Source organism: Aedes aegypti, chromosome 2, assembly GCF_002204515.2.
Source record: "Aedes aegypti strain LVP_AGWG chromosome 2, AaegL5.0 Primary Assembly, whole genome shotgun sequence".
Lineage (NCBI taxonomy): Eukaryota > Metazoa > Arthropoda > Insecta > Diptera > Culicidae > Aedes > Aedes aegypti.
The window spans coordinates 96826802-96843428 of record NC_035108.1 but is presented as its reverse complement, the minus strand read 5'-3'; the positions used below and the strand labels follow the sequence as shown (position 1 = coordinate 96843428).

Here is a 16627-nt window from a genome sequence, read left to right as displayed (position 1 = left end):
AAATAAAGAATATAATTGTTTTTTTTTTTTAACGGAGCCCTGAAAATTCAATTCATTGAGATGGTAAAAAATCATTCAACTGCTAAAAACTATGATGGGGTCTAAATCCAAGATGGCCACCAGATTTTACAACCTCAAAATGATACACCTGCGTTTTTTCATTATATCCACATTAGAACAAATCCTGCTTCTCATCGTTCAATTTCGCTATTTTTCACATACATGTTGGGCGGTAGTAAAAACGATACTTTTTGTTTCAGAAAATCAAGATTTTTTTTTTGTGAGTTGTGTTTGATCTTTCGACCTTGACGCTTGCTCCTGCGGGGGCGAGTGACGAGGGCAGGATCAAACATGTCGCGCGTCGGTCGAGAAGTGAAATGAAAAAGCGCCGTGGATCGTTAGTAGTGTTTGATCTATTGATCGAGTCGCTTGTTCTTGCGTGGGCGAGTGATGAACACATGTTCGGGGTACAATGAGTTTATCGAATAATATCGCGAGTACGATTAGTCGTGATTATATCATGGATCGCATCACCAACCATTGGTGACTCCCAGATCTTTACCTTATCCCACTAACCCAATATCCTTTCCATGACAACTGTGGAGATCAATTATGTGTTTTTGGGCTATTTTCAAGCTTTTAAAAATCATAATTCAAAGTTACCATTTATCTTATGGAAATAAATTGTAAAAATTAGGTTATTATGAAGCACATTTGTAAATCCACTGTGGGTGAGCCAAGAGCACCACCGTGAGCTTCGAAGAATACAAAAAATGACCACGTTAGCACTGCCTTTTCTCAGTTGATGATGATAATTTTTTTCAAATTGTTCTAAATGATCAGTGAAATGCAATCAAAACAATCATCACTCAGAAAGAAAAAGCAATGCTAACTTGTTCAATTCATTCGTTTTCGGTACATGTGTCATGCATGATTTAAATATTATCAGGTTGCGATGCGGTGTACGATCTTTGGGCATTTATTGTAATTTATTGCCTTAAGCAACATGTAAGCTGTTGATGGTCAATGAATTCATAAATTTATTATGTTCGATTCCCGTTGACTTGGGCTTGAAAAAATTATGTCAATGGGTGTTTTATATTCCATGTATATTGATAAAACTGTAATTTCTGGGTACTGTGGAGAACAAATTTGGATCAAACAATGTTAAAACTCAATTTGATCTTATTAGCGTGTTCGACAAACTTGAACAGAATAGAATTAGCTTTCAAATAGTGGTAATAGCAAGTGGTTTTGATTTTCCACATGCTAGTTATGATTTTTCAAACCTTGAAATAAGACCAAAAACACATTTTCAACTTGAAGCATACTGAAATCTTTATAAAATGAGCTGAAAATTTGACCACACATTGTTCTTGGCATGAGAATTCCGAAAACTGCTTGACCGGTAGATTTCCAGACATGTTTTCAAATATGAACCGGTCTAATGCAGAGGTATACTCGGTCTCTAGTAACGGTTGTCTAACTAACATTCCTTCCCTTCCCCGATGACCGTAAGGACGTGGCCGGCGCCGTTATTGACTTTTAAAATTTGAGCTCTCGATTTGTGCACATTGAAGAATGGTAAGCTAATCCCAAGCCCCATTCATAAATACCCTGTGCAACTTCGATTGTTCTGGTCAATCACGGAGTAGCAACTACGAATTGTACGGTCATCTATGCTCATGCTCATGCTCAGAAAATCAAGAATTTTTTTGCTTAAAAATTTTAGATTTCTATTCTTAATTAATTCACTTTTGGCAATTTTTTACATCAAAACTACAGATATTACCACAAAACATACTAAAGGCCCAACGCGCTTATAAATTGCGCGTTCATCCAAATGGTAAAAAAATGTTTGTTTATTTCAATCAATGTTTCTGGTTTTTATTCATTTAATTTATTTATTCATTATCATTGAACTCAAAGATATGTCGAAGAATTATTTTATTATTTAAATCGCATTATAGAAGAGAAATCCTATTTAATAAACTGTATTTATAACTAATAAAGCTAAGTATCAGGCTCGGTTCCGATAGGGACGTAACTTCAGGTAAATGAATAATAAGAAGAAGAAGAGTATATGTAACTGTAATCTTGTTTTATTGGCAGCCTCTAAATTCGACATGCTGAGGGTTATCAAGGTGAAAAATTCATTCTACTACTCAAAATCAAGATGGCGTCAAAATCCAAGATGGACGCCAAATTTTATCACTCAAAATAATACTCTTATTCTTAACTAGACTCGAAATACCAACGATTGAAAACTTGTTTCTTTGTTTTTCAAAAATAATGTTTGCATTGATTGCTCTCGCCATATACGTCAAAATCGTAGAACTTAATTAAAAAAATCGTCTATTTCATAGGGTAAATACCATTGCTCACCTAGTTTCTGTAGCCTATTTTACGCAATTTATCATCAGCTTTCTAATGGTGATCTCAGAATTCAAAACGAGCGATCGCTAATGGTGAAAAAAAAAAACGATTTTTCTAACAAAATTCAAGATGGCGGCCAAATTCAAAATGGCCTCCAAAATTATTTAAACTTTAAATGAAAGCTATATCCTTTCTCTATACGATGCCACTAAGTTTGCTATGTGTTCCAAGCGAAATATGAGACATATCACGTGAATCACGCTTTTTCGCAAACTGTTCAGCTAGCTGGCGTACGAGGGATCCACCAATTTAAGAAAACCGAAAGGATCACCCTTAAGTTTTATCGAAAACTAGAAACCAGCAAAAATTGGAATTCTAACGATAGGTGCCGATGGCGGCCTGGTTTCAGCAAGCCTGGTAGAATATGATTAACCTTCGAGCTGTCACGTCGTACAACGCCTTCATGTTACGGTAAAATCAACAAATATTCATAGAAGTCGCATAATAATGAACACACTATATACGGGACGCGTAGGATTCGGTATATTTCAAAATATAGATAATTTGTAAAATCTAGTTCAGTAAAGTTGTTCTGAAGGTGGCGCTATCAGATGGTACCTTGTTTAATTCGGGATTTTACCGTTAGGTGGCACTAGTGAGCATGAAACTTTTAGTTCTGCAAAGTTGTTCAGTAACTTCAGTGATTTAAACATTTTCCACCTGGCGGCGTTAGTGAACATGGAACTTTTGTTTTACGGATATTTTAGGATCATAACCTTTTAGAACGGCAAAGTGGTACAGTAGTTCAAGCGCTATCATTATTTTAGCCAATCTCGAATTCCAAGGCTCAACTAATGATAGCTTTTAAACTACTGAACAACTTTCCCGACAACGCCATCTTTCTAAGCAACCATGCTCCTGTGATATTTGCAAAACTTTCATGCTCACTACCTTTGCCTGATAACCAAATTTTGAATCAACTAGTTCGGTCAATGATAGTTCTTGAATTACTAAAAAATATAGCCGAAGACGTCTTCTTTCTAAGTGGTCAGGCTCCTGAGATATTTGCAAAACAAAACTTTCATGCACACTAGCGCCGCCTGGTGGTGTAATTCCGTATCTAAATGGCTACCGCATGTCAGCCCTTGATCTCTTAAACAACTTTGTCGCAGATGGTTCTTCCCTATTTAATCTAGATCACGAGGTATTTCATGTTGAACAAGGGGTGTGTTGTACAAAGTTCAAAGCGTGGCTACTCACGTTACAAAAATTCGCGTAAAGGTTAAATAAACCTGTTTGGGTCGCAAAACAAAAACTTAGCTTAACGATAATTTCGCTTTTACGGAGTTCATGACTGCCCTAGAACATTTATACAATTCAGCATAAAGTTGATATAGCTTCCGACAAAAACTGCAATAAAAGTCTCGTTTTAAGTATATATTATGTATTTCGTTACATAGTTTGTATAGGCAAGCAATGGATTTACGTTGAACCTAATTCCATTTCATTCCATTCCATTATGTAATACTATGCGCCCACGTATAAAGATTGCAGTCTATAGTTGAACATTTATTAACTTCATAATAATAGTGTGTACGATTCCCCAGTATCCAATCAAACGAACAAAAAAACTTCGATCATATCGTCATAAAAATTCAATCACGTAGTATCACTTTTTTCCGATTCAATCACCGCTCTTAAATTACCACATCGGTCCAAAAACCAATATTGGTTGTCAACCTAAACTCTCTTTGTCTGATTTATAATCATCCACCAAAGTGCCTCCAACTAACTAACTGCGACTTAATCGGGTGCCCGGTGGCACCTTCGCTTTAGGGTAGATGCAACGGTATTTGCTTTAGTACCAGTACATAATCACCATCTCGGCTTACATACAGTTCATCAGTTTCAATCACTTTGAAAATATATGGCAACTATCTCAAAAATATCAAAATCTACTAAAAGAATAAAATAAACCTTTTTTATTTATTTTGCTCCTTCGCTCTATTTTTCACGATGTTCTTTAAAACTATATATGTAATTGGCGAGTACATGAACAGAAATTCAAAATACATTAAACTCTTCTGTATTCGATATTTTGTGTCTCGATATTGAGTTCGAGAACCACAGTAAAAATTGGTGTTCATGGCTACATCGATGGTCCCTTAGATCGCATTTGCACTGGTTCAATTCAATAAACCCTTCAATATCGAGTTATGGAGAGTTGGCGAATACTAGTATTTGGCCCCCCTTATTTTCATACTATTCAGTCTTCACAAGTCTATTGACTGATTCATAAAAAAAAGTGTATTTCCTTAGGGTGGTGAATACTGGTACATCCACTCTAGTTACTCCGCCAGTTTGTCAGCCAGTCACCGCAAAAGTAAAACAGAGAGATTCGTTTAAAATTTAATTTTCCACGCCACACATTTACTTAGTCGATCTATCTCTCCATTGGCAGGCATCACGAGCAGAGAAATTCGTTCCACTCACCCACAACATCCATCGATTGGATTGCGAAGCGGAAAAAAAAATCTGCTGCAATCATCAGAGCCAGTCGGTGAGAAACCTTCCCCAGAAGCAGCAGCCCTCGAAATGGCATCAATCAGAAGAGCATCGCCATTATCGTCATCATCATCGTTCCTGCTGGTGACAATTACCCTAGTGATGGTAGTGCTTACAATTTGCGGTGAAATTCAAACGGTTGCTGCTGCTGCTGCCAACTCGGAAGATGCTGTGGAGTCTGCTACAGTGCAAGATCGCTCCAACGGCAAGCTCTTGGGTTTGTATAATGGTGTTGGATTGGGATGTAGATTAATGTAGTCATGGTGGTCCGTTTTTATATATTTTTAAAAGTCAAACAGCTTAAATCATGTATTACATCCTCCAAACTTAATTATTTGGATCCCAAAAGGTAATGTAAAAGTTTGAGCCGACTCTATTAAGTGTTAATGGAGGCTTATTGAGAATGAAGATTGAATGAAGTTAATCGATCAAGTGGAATCATCAAGAGGAAGGCACTGTTCTGATTACACTTTTGGCCATATCTAAGTAGCGAAATTCTTATGTTTTTGATTTGCGGATTCTCCAATTAAGGGAGAGAAGTTTTTGATCTTTCAGGTCGCGCGCTTTTTTTTATATAATTAGATCGTGTGCGTTAAGTATGTTGGTGACGAAGTTGAAAATGTTTAGTAAGTAACTGCCCTGTCGACCATAAATTAACCATGAGCTCGTTCCATGCAAACTGTTTCAAATGAGTAAAATGTATTTACACACATCTTCATTGCATTAACGGTATGCATGTTGAGTTTATATATTGTTTAAAATAAAAACAGTGATTGGTTTGTCACTCCAAGTGTCGGCATACTCTTATTTGTAATGTAGCTTCATCATTGAAAGACACATGCTTTATGTTCGGGTGAAAATTATTATTTTTCATGGTATTTTGGGTCTGTTTTTTTATAATGTTGTCAATGTCAAGCTACTGAATGCGGAAAAACAAGTGTGACGACGAACATCATTGGCTTATGAATTGAAATTTGGTGTAAAATGTGATTTTAGTACTAAAAGTCTTCTCTAGAATAAAAAAATCTATTAACGCTTGGTTTTAAAACAGCTTGCATTTTTTTTATCGAAACAATATTTATGGCAATAATAAATAATTAATAACAAAAAAGAATGCTGCCTAAAACGTCTAAATGTAGGCAATAAAGAATTTTTCCAATATTACAGAAATTCAATTGATTCAGCAAAATTAACGAACTTGAATGATGGGAACACTTTAGGGGATATATTTTGAGCATCCCCGCATACCTTCAGGCTACCATACTATGTGTAGAACCTTCTTTTTTTTCAAATAGAAGTGCACAAAAGTCTGTCAATACTACACCAAAAATAATTCAGGTATTTTACAGTATTTTCATAGAAATAGTTATCTTTAATACACACAAATCACAACACACGACAGCAGTTGAAACAAATTAAGTCACTACAGGCTACATTGACAAAAGTGGAAGCGATATATGTGCATATGATGAAAATTGGCATACTAAGCGAGTGTATAGATTTTGTTGCGAATTGAACTGTAATCTTATCCGATTTAATTTATAATAACAATGTTGATTTGACAGCTGATCCGACTTAGTTTGCACGTGTTCTACAATTAGCGAGCATTTTAGCCGTACAATAATTGGCGAATTAGATTCAAGAGATTCACCCTCATTCTCGGTAATCGGAAATTCACCCGGTATTCTTATCAGTACCGAATATTCTTTATTTCTCCAATCATTTTTTTTTTCTCGTGCTTCCAGCTTTCACATTAAGGTATAGTTACAATATTTGCTTGAAAAATATTCGACATATAATGTTGCTATTAAGCTACGAAAGATTTATGAACAACGGTAAATCTGACAAACGTTTCCATGGATTATAAAAATTTCAAAATCATATCAATTTCATAAAACAAGAGTTTTATAAATCACCATTTGCATGCCTCATACAAAACATTTGGTCAGTGTTCAGACAGACTGAACCAAGTGCTTTTTAGAGGTTTCAGGAAAACCCTACCACAGGCATTCCAAATATTTAAATATTCGAATTATTTGCTGTAATAATAGAGCTTATCTATTTGATGAAACTTCTTCTTCTTCTTCTTTCTGGCGTTACGTCCCAACTGGGACAGAGCCTGCTTCTCAGATTAGTGTTCTTATGAGCACTTCCACAGTTTTTAACTGAGAGCTTTCTTTGCCGATTGACCATTTTTTGCATGCGTATATCGTGTGGCAGGTACGATGATACTCTATGCCCTGGGAATCGAGAAAATTTCCTTTACGAAAAGATCCTCGACCAGCGGGATTCGAACCCACGACCCTCAGCATGGTCATGCTGAATAGCTGCGCGTTTACCGCTACGGCTATCTGGGCCCAATGAAACATCAGTATCAAAATAGCATCGGAAAAAATCAGAATTTATGGAGTCCTAAACGTATTTTTAGAACGTCAAAAAATCGTGTAGTCCGGTCTGTCTGAACACCGACCATTTGTACTTGACATAATCTCGTAATTCCGCAACTTTAGTTCATTACACGTTAAAATATTGATTAATGCACGTTTTCGTACTTGATGATTTTGGCAAATTTGATCGTTGAACGAAATCATTAGTTATTTTCCCAGAATTTCGTAGAGAATCTTGTATTTTATCGAAGCCTATCGCATACTTTGTGAAATGCTCAAAGCCATTTCGTCGGGTGCACTAAAGCACTGAATATTCGTAATGTTCTAACGAAAGATTCGTACAATGTGTTTCAATGTTCGTTCTTATCAGATGATTAACCAATTTCGATTATAAATTGCTTGGTACAATACTTCATTTATTTTTGTGGTGGAAATTTTATGACGAAGAAGTAGTGTTTGATTTACTGAACCTGTTGCCTACTCCTTTGTAGGCGAGCGACGGAATCCAGATCAAATGTATCCGGTTCGCGTATTGCGATTACGAAAATAGTAATCATATCGGTCATCTATGTTTATGCTCACGTATTATTTCAAATTATATCTTTATCGTCTACCAAAACGAATCACTTGAATAATCCTCTCTCATGTCAAAACTCCAAGTGTTTTCTTGTGGAAATGCAGAGGACTCCTCGGCTTCCACAAAGCAAGTAACACGTCAACATTTCCTTCCCATCCCCAAATTGACATGCATTCGGACGCAGCCGGAGCACTAACCAAATAAATTCAATTACACGAAACGAAACTACAATACTAAAGTGCTAGACCTGTGCGTTACACCACCAATCCAATTTTTCGATACATGGCAACTCGAATCTACTCAAATCGGAGTTGTTTCAATGCAAAACCGTAGTTAGCCAAATAACCCAAATTTGTCTAAATTTGCAAAGCCTCTATTAGGTACTTTGCCATTGAAACCATAAGAAAAATTTACTTAAATTTGGTTTGATTCTACGCAAAATTGAGTTCATTGCTTGAGAATAATGCATCTACTAAAATTTGGCTTATGGGGCCAAATTACCCCCATTGGGCAGGTGAAGCTCTCTATTTTTGACAACATTGGTGGGGAAAAGAGAGAATACCGAGAGATTTTGGATTGAGAGAATAATCGATATACTATATTTTGGGTAAAGTCAACTGGTGATCAACGCCACGCCGCTGGTTTTGTATTTTCACGCCGACAAATATTTAAGGTCGAAAAAATTGTTACAGAAAGTCGTACATAAATGCGTCAAGGGATTTCTCCATGAAATACCCACCCAAGAAACCATAAGCACTAATAATAAGCCCTTAATCAGCATCATAGATGCGTACATGCATTATAATAGCACCACAAATGCTTACACACCTTATAACAGCACTTCCGATGTATAGAAACCCTATTACAGCATCATTAATGCTTCTAAGCCTGATGCATACAGGCATTAAATAAGCACTATACTGGCTTTATATTCGAATACAGGGCATGTGTAAATGCCATCCAGTGTTTTGGCAGATATACCACGTGCTTTGTGTTTGCATATAGTGGTAAGAGGGAGTCAAACATAAATCTTCTCACTACTACAATTGCTGGTTTTATGACAGGGAAAAGTGATGATTTAAATTGGTCACTTTTCTTTCAAATATTATTCATCTTATGTGGCCGTAGGAGCAAAGGAGCAGGACAACAACTCAACAATACGGGTGAGGAGGTTCGAGACGCAAAATGAGGAATTTAATTTCGTGGGCTTCGTAGCCGTGCGGTTAGCGGCGTCAGTTGTTTAGGCGTATTGTGCTACGGAGTGTGGGTTCGATTCCCGCCCCAGTCGGAGAAAACTTTTCGTCAAACGAAAAATTCTTCACTGGTCCACTGGTCGTTCTGTGTGTCCGTTGTCTAATGTTAGTTATGTTCAGTCTGTGCAGCCTATGGCTGAAGACGGTGTAAATTGTCTTTTTTTTTCATCATCATAAAACGAGGATCAAAATGTGGCAATTGCAAGTCCTCAAAAGGATTAAAACTACCAAAACGAATATGTCGGATACGGAGAAGTACTATCTGTATTATTTTATTACATTTTATGCATACTATTAGAGGTTTCCGTTTTCATTTATTCATTTATTTACCTCGTGTACCAGTTGCTTGGCCGCATACGCGAAAGCTCTCTGGCTGCGTACGCGAAAGCACAAAATATTCGCCCTAAAATCCTGGCGAAAACAACTGACGTTTCTCACGTGGCCTTATATCAGCATTAGTGGTGCAGAGAAGCACGGTTATATCTTGGCACTATAATGGCACGCTATTTCGCCTTTTCTGGCATTATAATAGCATTATATGCGTATATGAAACTGACATGCATCAAATGATTACCCTATATGCGCATATAACGCTGTTACCGTGCCGCATTATCGTGCTTACTGGTTACTTGGGTAGTCCAGTACTTCTTCTCAGGATACCTTCAAGAGTTTCTTCAGGTTTTTTTCTGTGAATGTTAATTCATTGTGTGCCGAAAACTATATTCGTCAGAAAACTATTCGCAAGAAAGACATCCACCAGAAAGTACCATTCCCCAAAATGGACCACCCACTAGATTTTTTTAATAAATAAAATTTTGTGACATTGTTTTTGTTGGTGTAATCAAAAAAGTACAGGGTCTTTTGGAGACTATGTCTAGCTGACTTAGTAAGCAAGCTTCGAAAAACCGTTAATACGAGCGTCGGCTTGCCGAAACCGATGCAGAATTCGAGGAAGCTACTAGGAAAAGATGGATGCAATTAAAAGGCAGCTTAGTGAAGTTGATTCGTTCAGAAAACCTTCCGCACAACTCGCTTGTACTACTGAGCAAGAAAGCAGTGCACCTATCTCTCATCAACGAACATCAGTACGTCATTCGAATTCAATCGCGGCATCTGTAGAGGTGCACAATAAAGATGTAAGATCGTCACAGGTGGTACCAGTGGTACAATCAGTTTACCTCAGTGTCTAGTGGTCAGAATGAAGTTTGCCATCTACAGAGCTCGATAACAAAAACTATAAATATGCCCAAACTATACAAGGCAAGAAAGTACACAAGAAGGCAGCCGGTCATCCAATTTCTATTATGCGTTTACCAATTGGCCATTTCCCGAACAGTTCTTGGCACTCAAAATTGTCATAGCTCAATACATTTCAAGGTGGTCCACGAGCTGGTCATCTGATATGCACCCTTCTTTCGAGTTTTACCGACCTTGGAATTTTTGGCAATATAAATACTTACCAAAAATGACCAATATCTCCTTCTTTTGATTCCTTATCGTTCTCACCATCTGAAGTCTTCGGGGAACTGACATTCGAGGAAACGGGTCATTTGGAGAACGTACATTCGAGCAAAATAGCACAATCCGTTTTCACAAATGTCATTTCCCCCCTAACGCCAGTTACCCGAATGACACTTTTCGCCGAAATCCAATCCTCCGAATGACCCGAAATTTATATGGTTTGTGGTTTTTGGCTAGAACAACCCCCTTCTACCCCCATAAATAACCGTGTTGTTTATGGATGTTCCCAAAAGTAATGCAGTTCAAAATATCCCAAGTAACACCGAAAACATAAATCTATATTTAAAAATACACAGTTTGTCCTACAATGATTGCAAGAAAGTTTTTGAAACATGTCATGTCTCACGTAAGTCGCTATTTTGTTTTGTTAAACCTTTCAATATTGAACTTGAATAGAGATGTTCTATTAGGGCATATAGTTTGTTTTGCAATGCAAATCTACCATTTTGCTGAAAATGTTCTAATTATGTTTACTATGTTTCAACCATATTATGTTTTATATTTGTCTTCTTATGTTTATCAAAACATGTGTTTGGTTATATGTCTTATTTCGGTTGTTTTAGACATGTACGACAAATAAGCAGTCTCAATATGTCATATTCATGTTACATGTATGTCATAATATATACTTTTTCAAACATGTTCTGAATAAATAAATTATGTTTATTTTCAGTCAAATATAAGTTTTTCTAGTTGTCTATAAAACAAATGCAACAAAAGTGACATTTAATACTTTTGATAGCATGGATGATACACTGCCGGCTAAGAAATTCGCCATATGGTGTTCATTGAATACTTTAAAGCAAATGTTTTGAGTAAATTATTATTTTTAAGGTATGCTCTAAATGCCGATTTATCAATTTATATTAATGAATAGAGTGTGGTGGTTGTTTGCCATTGTTTAGTACGAATAAGGTTCAATGGAATTACCTAACTCGCTTACAGTTGTGTTCATGCAGGGCTTACGTGTTTTTGTGAAAAAGTGTAGTGAAAAAATATAAATACTTAAAAAGCACTTCATAGTCATTTGGTATAGGAGTTTTCCGTCAACAAAATTGTAACATAAAGTTTGCCGGAATAGTTTTTGGTAATAACCTGATTAGACTATTTTATTTCGGGTACAAATCAACAACGGTTCGTGAGATTTGAGAAGCAACTTCCATGCTACAACTTCCATTTATGCTGTCATAGTCAAGTGATTTATCAAACTTATGTCACACTGTAAATTTATGATCACACTAGTTGTCCCTGAAAACTTTTCACTGCCTTGAATGAAACAATGGCAAATGATTGGCAATGAAATTTTTGTCTTTTCCCAAAACACTTGTCCTGCAGTGTGTCTAAGGGGACCATCTTTAATTTTTGAATTTAATTTTGAATATTTACCATAACGATGAGATTTTTGTTCTGAAGCTTTGAAAAAAGTAATAATAGTTCAGTAAAAGTTCAGTGTATTAGTAGAGTAAAAAATAATGAACTAATTTGCAAAATGTGATGATTCCTTTTTGGAACTTTTTACTTGGCTTGATGTCGAAAAATGTATATTGAACGAATTATAAGGGCGAATTGATTTTTTCGAAGCAAAAGTGCATATTTCACCATAATTTTTGATTCGCATATTAATTTAGTGTTAAATAACAGTTATCAATCAATAACAGTTATGCAATCAAAAATGAAGGCTTGTCAATGTTTGCACTTTTACATTTTTCATTGTCGACCATCCAATGCATTTCCACTACCAAATGTTCTCAGTATTTTGTTGCGTTAATGGTTTGTTGGACAAAGTATAATACATAATTATGTATACCTAAACCCATATGATACATAATTTTGACAACAAAAATATGTTGCACAAGCTCCACCTTCTGCGCATTTCCAGTCATATATAAGTATGAATCCCAGTTTTTTCGCTATGGAACAGAACATTCTCATTAGTCATATTGAGGTCATTGTGATTTATATGAGACATGTTGTGTTACTTGGGATTACAGTATAAAATTGTCTCGGTTCTGTACAGTAGCAAAAAGCTCAAAATTGGAAGAGCTAGATTCTTGGCTTACTATTAGTTAAATTTAATGTTCTTGAAGATATAAATAAGTAGGAGCACAAATCGACTATTGTGACGGCCATCTTTGGATTCCGGAATGTTTCACTATTAATTAATTGATCAAAATTTAGGAGAAAAAAAATCTGGGAATTGTACGTTCTGGAGAATGGTTTTCTGGCAAATGTCACACAATATTCTTCGTTGACTTATTCAGAAATTATTCTATAATTCTTGTCAAGGATTAAGTTCTTTTAAATGTTTCTCGAATAGTTTCACTATGTTTTTCCCGATGGTTCCTCAAAATACCTATAAGGGTTTGCCCCATTATTTTTTTTTGAGAATTTGTCTTGGATTTTTTGCCGAATCAAGGATTCTTCCATGAAATCCTCCGAGTGTATATCCAGGAACTTTTTCCAACAAATACTCTTCAATAATTTCGCCGATATGTTTTTTTATCCATATCCCTTGGTGGTTTCTTCGAGAAAAAAATCGCAAGATTTTCACTGTTGCCCTCCACAAGGGATGCGACGTGTTCGTGCGAGGAAAAAGTTCAGAAAAGTCTCCGGAATAATGGAGAAAACGGGAGAAGACTAAGGTATCATTTTGCATGGGGAATTTCTTGACGTTTTCCAACAGCCTACTTGATGGCAAGACGAAGTTTGCCGGGACCACTAGTTTTAAAATATATTCCTGGTATTTATCTAAGTGTTTTTAAAAAGAAAAAAAACCTGCATAAATTCTTTCAAAAACATTCCTGGGATTTCTCAAGAAATATCTTCAGGATTTTCTGTATGCAATTATCCAATAACGAATGCAATAACCCAAATCCTCCTGTTTTCAGCAAGTCTGCCAAAATATTTTATTTTATTTTCTTAAGAGATTTTTCCAATATGTATATGATACTTGCAATATATAATACTTACAATTCTTCAAGTAATTTATGTGGAAGTAAATCCTCCATGAAGACTCTAGGAATCTCTAATTTCCTTAATTAATTTATAAAATTTCTAATTAATTTTGCTATATAATTCAAAAGGAGTCCTTTTGAAAACCGTACGTAAAATTGACCACAGTGAACTACAATTAAACCTCTGGGAGTCGATGATTCATGACTCGACATCAACACATAAAACCATTCTAAAAATGAAATTTCCTTGTTACTGTCATAGTCACTTGAAACAGCTGTTCCATGACTTGATACTTTATTAGGAGATCCTTGAAGAAGCTTTTACCTTAAAACATATCTCCAATATCGTCCTAAAACAAATTCTGCATATATTCCTCCAGAACGAACTTCCCAATATATTAAAACTCGTTTGGAGATCCTCATAGGTATTTTAGCAGCATCTTCTCCAAGTATGCCTTCAGAGCTGTATCTGGAATTCCTTCTGGAATTTTTCTAGGAACCTTAGAAAACAAATCTGAGATACATAAACATCATCATTTTTTTTTTTAAACATCATCAGTGTGACAAAATAGTAGTTTACGGAACAAGTTGCAGAATGATGATTTTTACGATAATTACGACGAGTGCTGTAAAAATCGAGTTCTGCAACGAGTTACGTACAACATTTTTTGCAATTTCGTAGAAGACCACTTAAGGGTGTCAGAAATTATATCGGAATGCATTCACCATTATTTTACAATTTCTGAAAAAATATTGTGTTATGATTCATTGCGCAACTCAAAACAGTTGCGTAATGAATCATTACAGCACTGATTTCAGTTGCGTAATGACTATTCCCGCACTGCATACTTCAGTGCAGGAAAGTAGGCCGTTTCATGACAGATTGGCGTGATGAAAAACAGCCTATAACGATGAGAAATTGCAAAGATGTAATTGCAGCATGTGTTTCTCAATTTTTTATATAAATTTTAAGCTGCTGATTCGCTACTGAAAAGTAATTTCTTGGCATATCTTGATGTATGAGAAATTCCTGCAAGAAATCGATCAAGAAAGCGCTTTTTTCTGATCGCAGTATGCAGTTGAAAAGAAATGTCAGTTCAAACGGAAGTCGTTGTAGAAAATTTCTGCAAGGAATGGGTGAGAAATTTCTTTAGCGATTACTTTTCAGCAGCAAATCAGGCCTTAGACTTCATGGAATCGGCTCAAATTTTCACAGTAACTTCTGTGGGTTAAAGTGAACAAATTTGGGGGGTATGACCTAGGATTATTACGGTTTGACTTTTCCATACAACATGGGCCACCCTAATAGTGCTACTGCGCCTCCAATAGCATTTTTCCAAGTGTCGGTGGTCATTTGGGAAAATGACATTCGGAGGCATAAAATTAATGATAATGATCACACTTTTTTTCGACTACTTTACAGCGCCGAGAACATTCGGCCGGCTACGAATGATGAAGAACGTCATGCTCCCGTTGATGTTCCTATTGGGTGGCATCAAGACGCTTCTGATCTTCCTGGTGGCCATCGCCCTCAAAACTCTCTTCGTTGCCATGACCATCTTCGTGATCAACATCAGTGTTGGCTTAGCAAAGGTGATCAACTTCTTCAAGCATGGCATCGGCGGTCATCACCATAAGGACCTCTGGTCTTCGGGACCGGACAAGAACATCCACATCCACATCCATTCGGACCCTAGTCATCACCTGTCGTTGGATGGCCCGGTGCCACCTCTGGCATCGGTTCATAGTAGCGTTTCTCCGACGATCCACAGTGGAGTGTTCCCGTACTCGAGAAGTGACGTCATCGAACCGATCTACACCGCTCCAGGGCATATCAATTCTTACAGCAAGATGTACGGATTACCGACTGCGCTGACCAACGCTCGGCCTCAGAGCTTACCGTACTCCGGATGGCAACACACGACTCAGAAACGATAGGGTTTAATCAACTTAACTTAGGGAAGTACTCATAGAATAATACCAAATCAACCAATGAACTCCGCTAGGAGTGCACAGTGTTTTATTTTGTCGATTTCGTGTGCTTCAATAGCGTCTTAACCGTTGATTTTAGCGACATGATTTGTTCGAAGAAGCTTTTTGGTATCTTTGGATTCAAAAAGTTTTGTAATAAATCCACAAAAGACGTCGGGAGGACAAAAGGTCGAAAATGATTTGCATGTTGGGAAATTTTTTCTTTCAAAACAAATTTTCGACGTTTTGTCCCTTCTTTTTGGTTCTTCAATCTTTTGTCATATATTCGTCCTTCTGAATGTTATGAAAAACAAATTTAACTTAATGCTATTTATAACTTCTTGTATCAAAAGATACCAAAAATAGTTTCACCGAACAAACCATATCGTTAAAAAAAGTTGGAACGTTATTCAATGAGTGCACTGAATCGGCAACCTAAAACACTGTGGAGTGCATCGCGAGAACAAAACGTTCAACTCATGTAAAGAAGATATTCATCGCAGGTTTAACTTATTATTTATTACTCTCAAGGAGGTGGCGACTTTCTTGCCCCCGTCTTGAGCTCTTGTTAACTCACTAAGGTTTCCCATTTAGATTTAACGAATTTGCAAGCGAAAAACAATGTTCGGTTAATTGGGCCCTCTAATTGACCATGTTGCGTGTGTATGCTAGAGTAGTAGGTAAAAGTAAAAGTGTAGACGTAGCTTATGCTGAGGCCGAGAGTACCGAATGGATGAATCAACGGATGTGCGAACGCGAACATAACGATTTGTGGTGAAAATAAAGAAGCTAAATCATGTAAATTAACGAAACACAAAAATGCAGTTTTTCTCTCTTTGGGCTCATCGATGCGTGGTGATCGTTTAATTTTATGTTGCAGCTAAACGAAACGGCAGTGACGGGTAAGTGGTAAATATGAAACGAATTCCTAAGTCGATCGAGCACTAAGTGTTGCTAACCGAAGAATGGTTTAAATACCCGTTCGAAGAGAAGGATGAATGATTGACAGAATTGGCGCGATGA

General features: G+C 36.6%; 1 protein-coding gene across 2 annotated transcripts in view; it reads left to right on the top strand.

The window, feature by feature from the left end:
- The window catches only part of LOC5571601, a 50127-nt gene extending 33715 nt beyond the window's left edge, over nucleotides 1-16412 (top strand). For both annotated transcript variants that reach the window (XM_021841615.1, XM_001653665.2), the window contains exons 2-3: nucleotides 4838-5158; nucleotides 15057-16412. In XM_021841615.1, the coding sequence (XP_021697307.1) occupies nucleotides 4838-5158; nucleotides 15057-15571 (836 nt within the window). In that variant the 3' untranslated portion in view covers nucleotides 15572-16412. The remainder of the gene's footprint in view (nucleotides 1-4837; nucleotides 5159-15056) is intronic.
- Nucleotides 16413-16627: the final 215 nt, after the last annotated feature.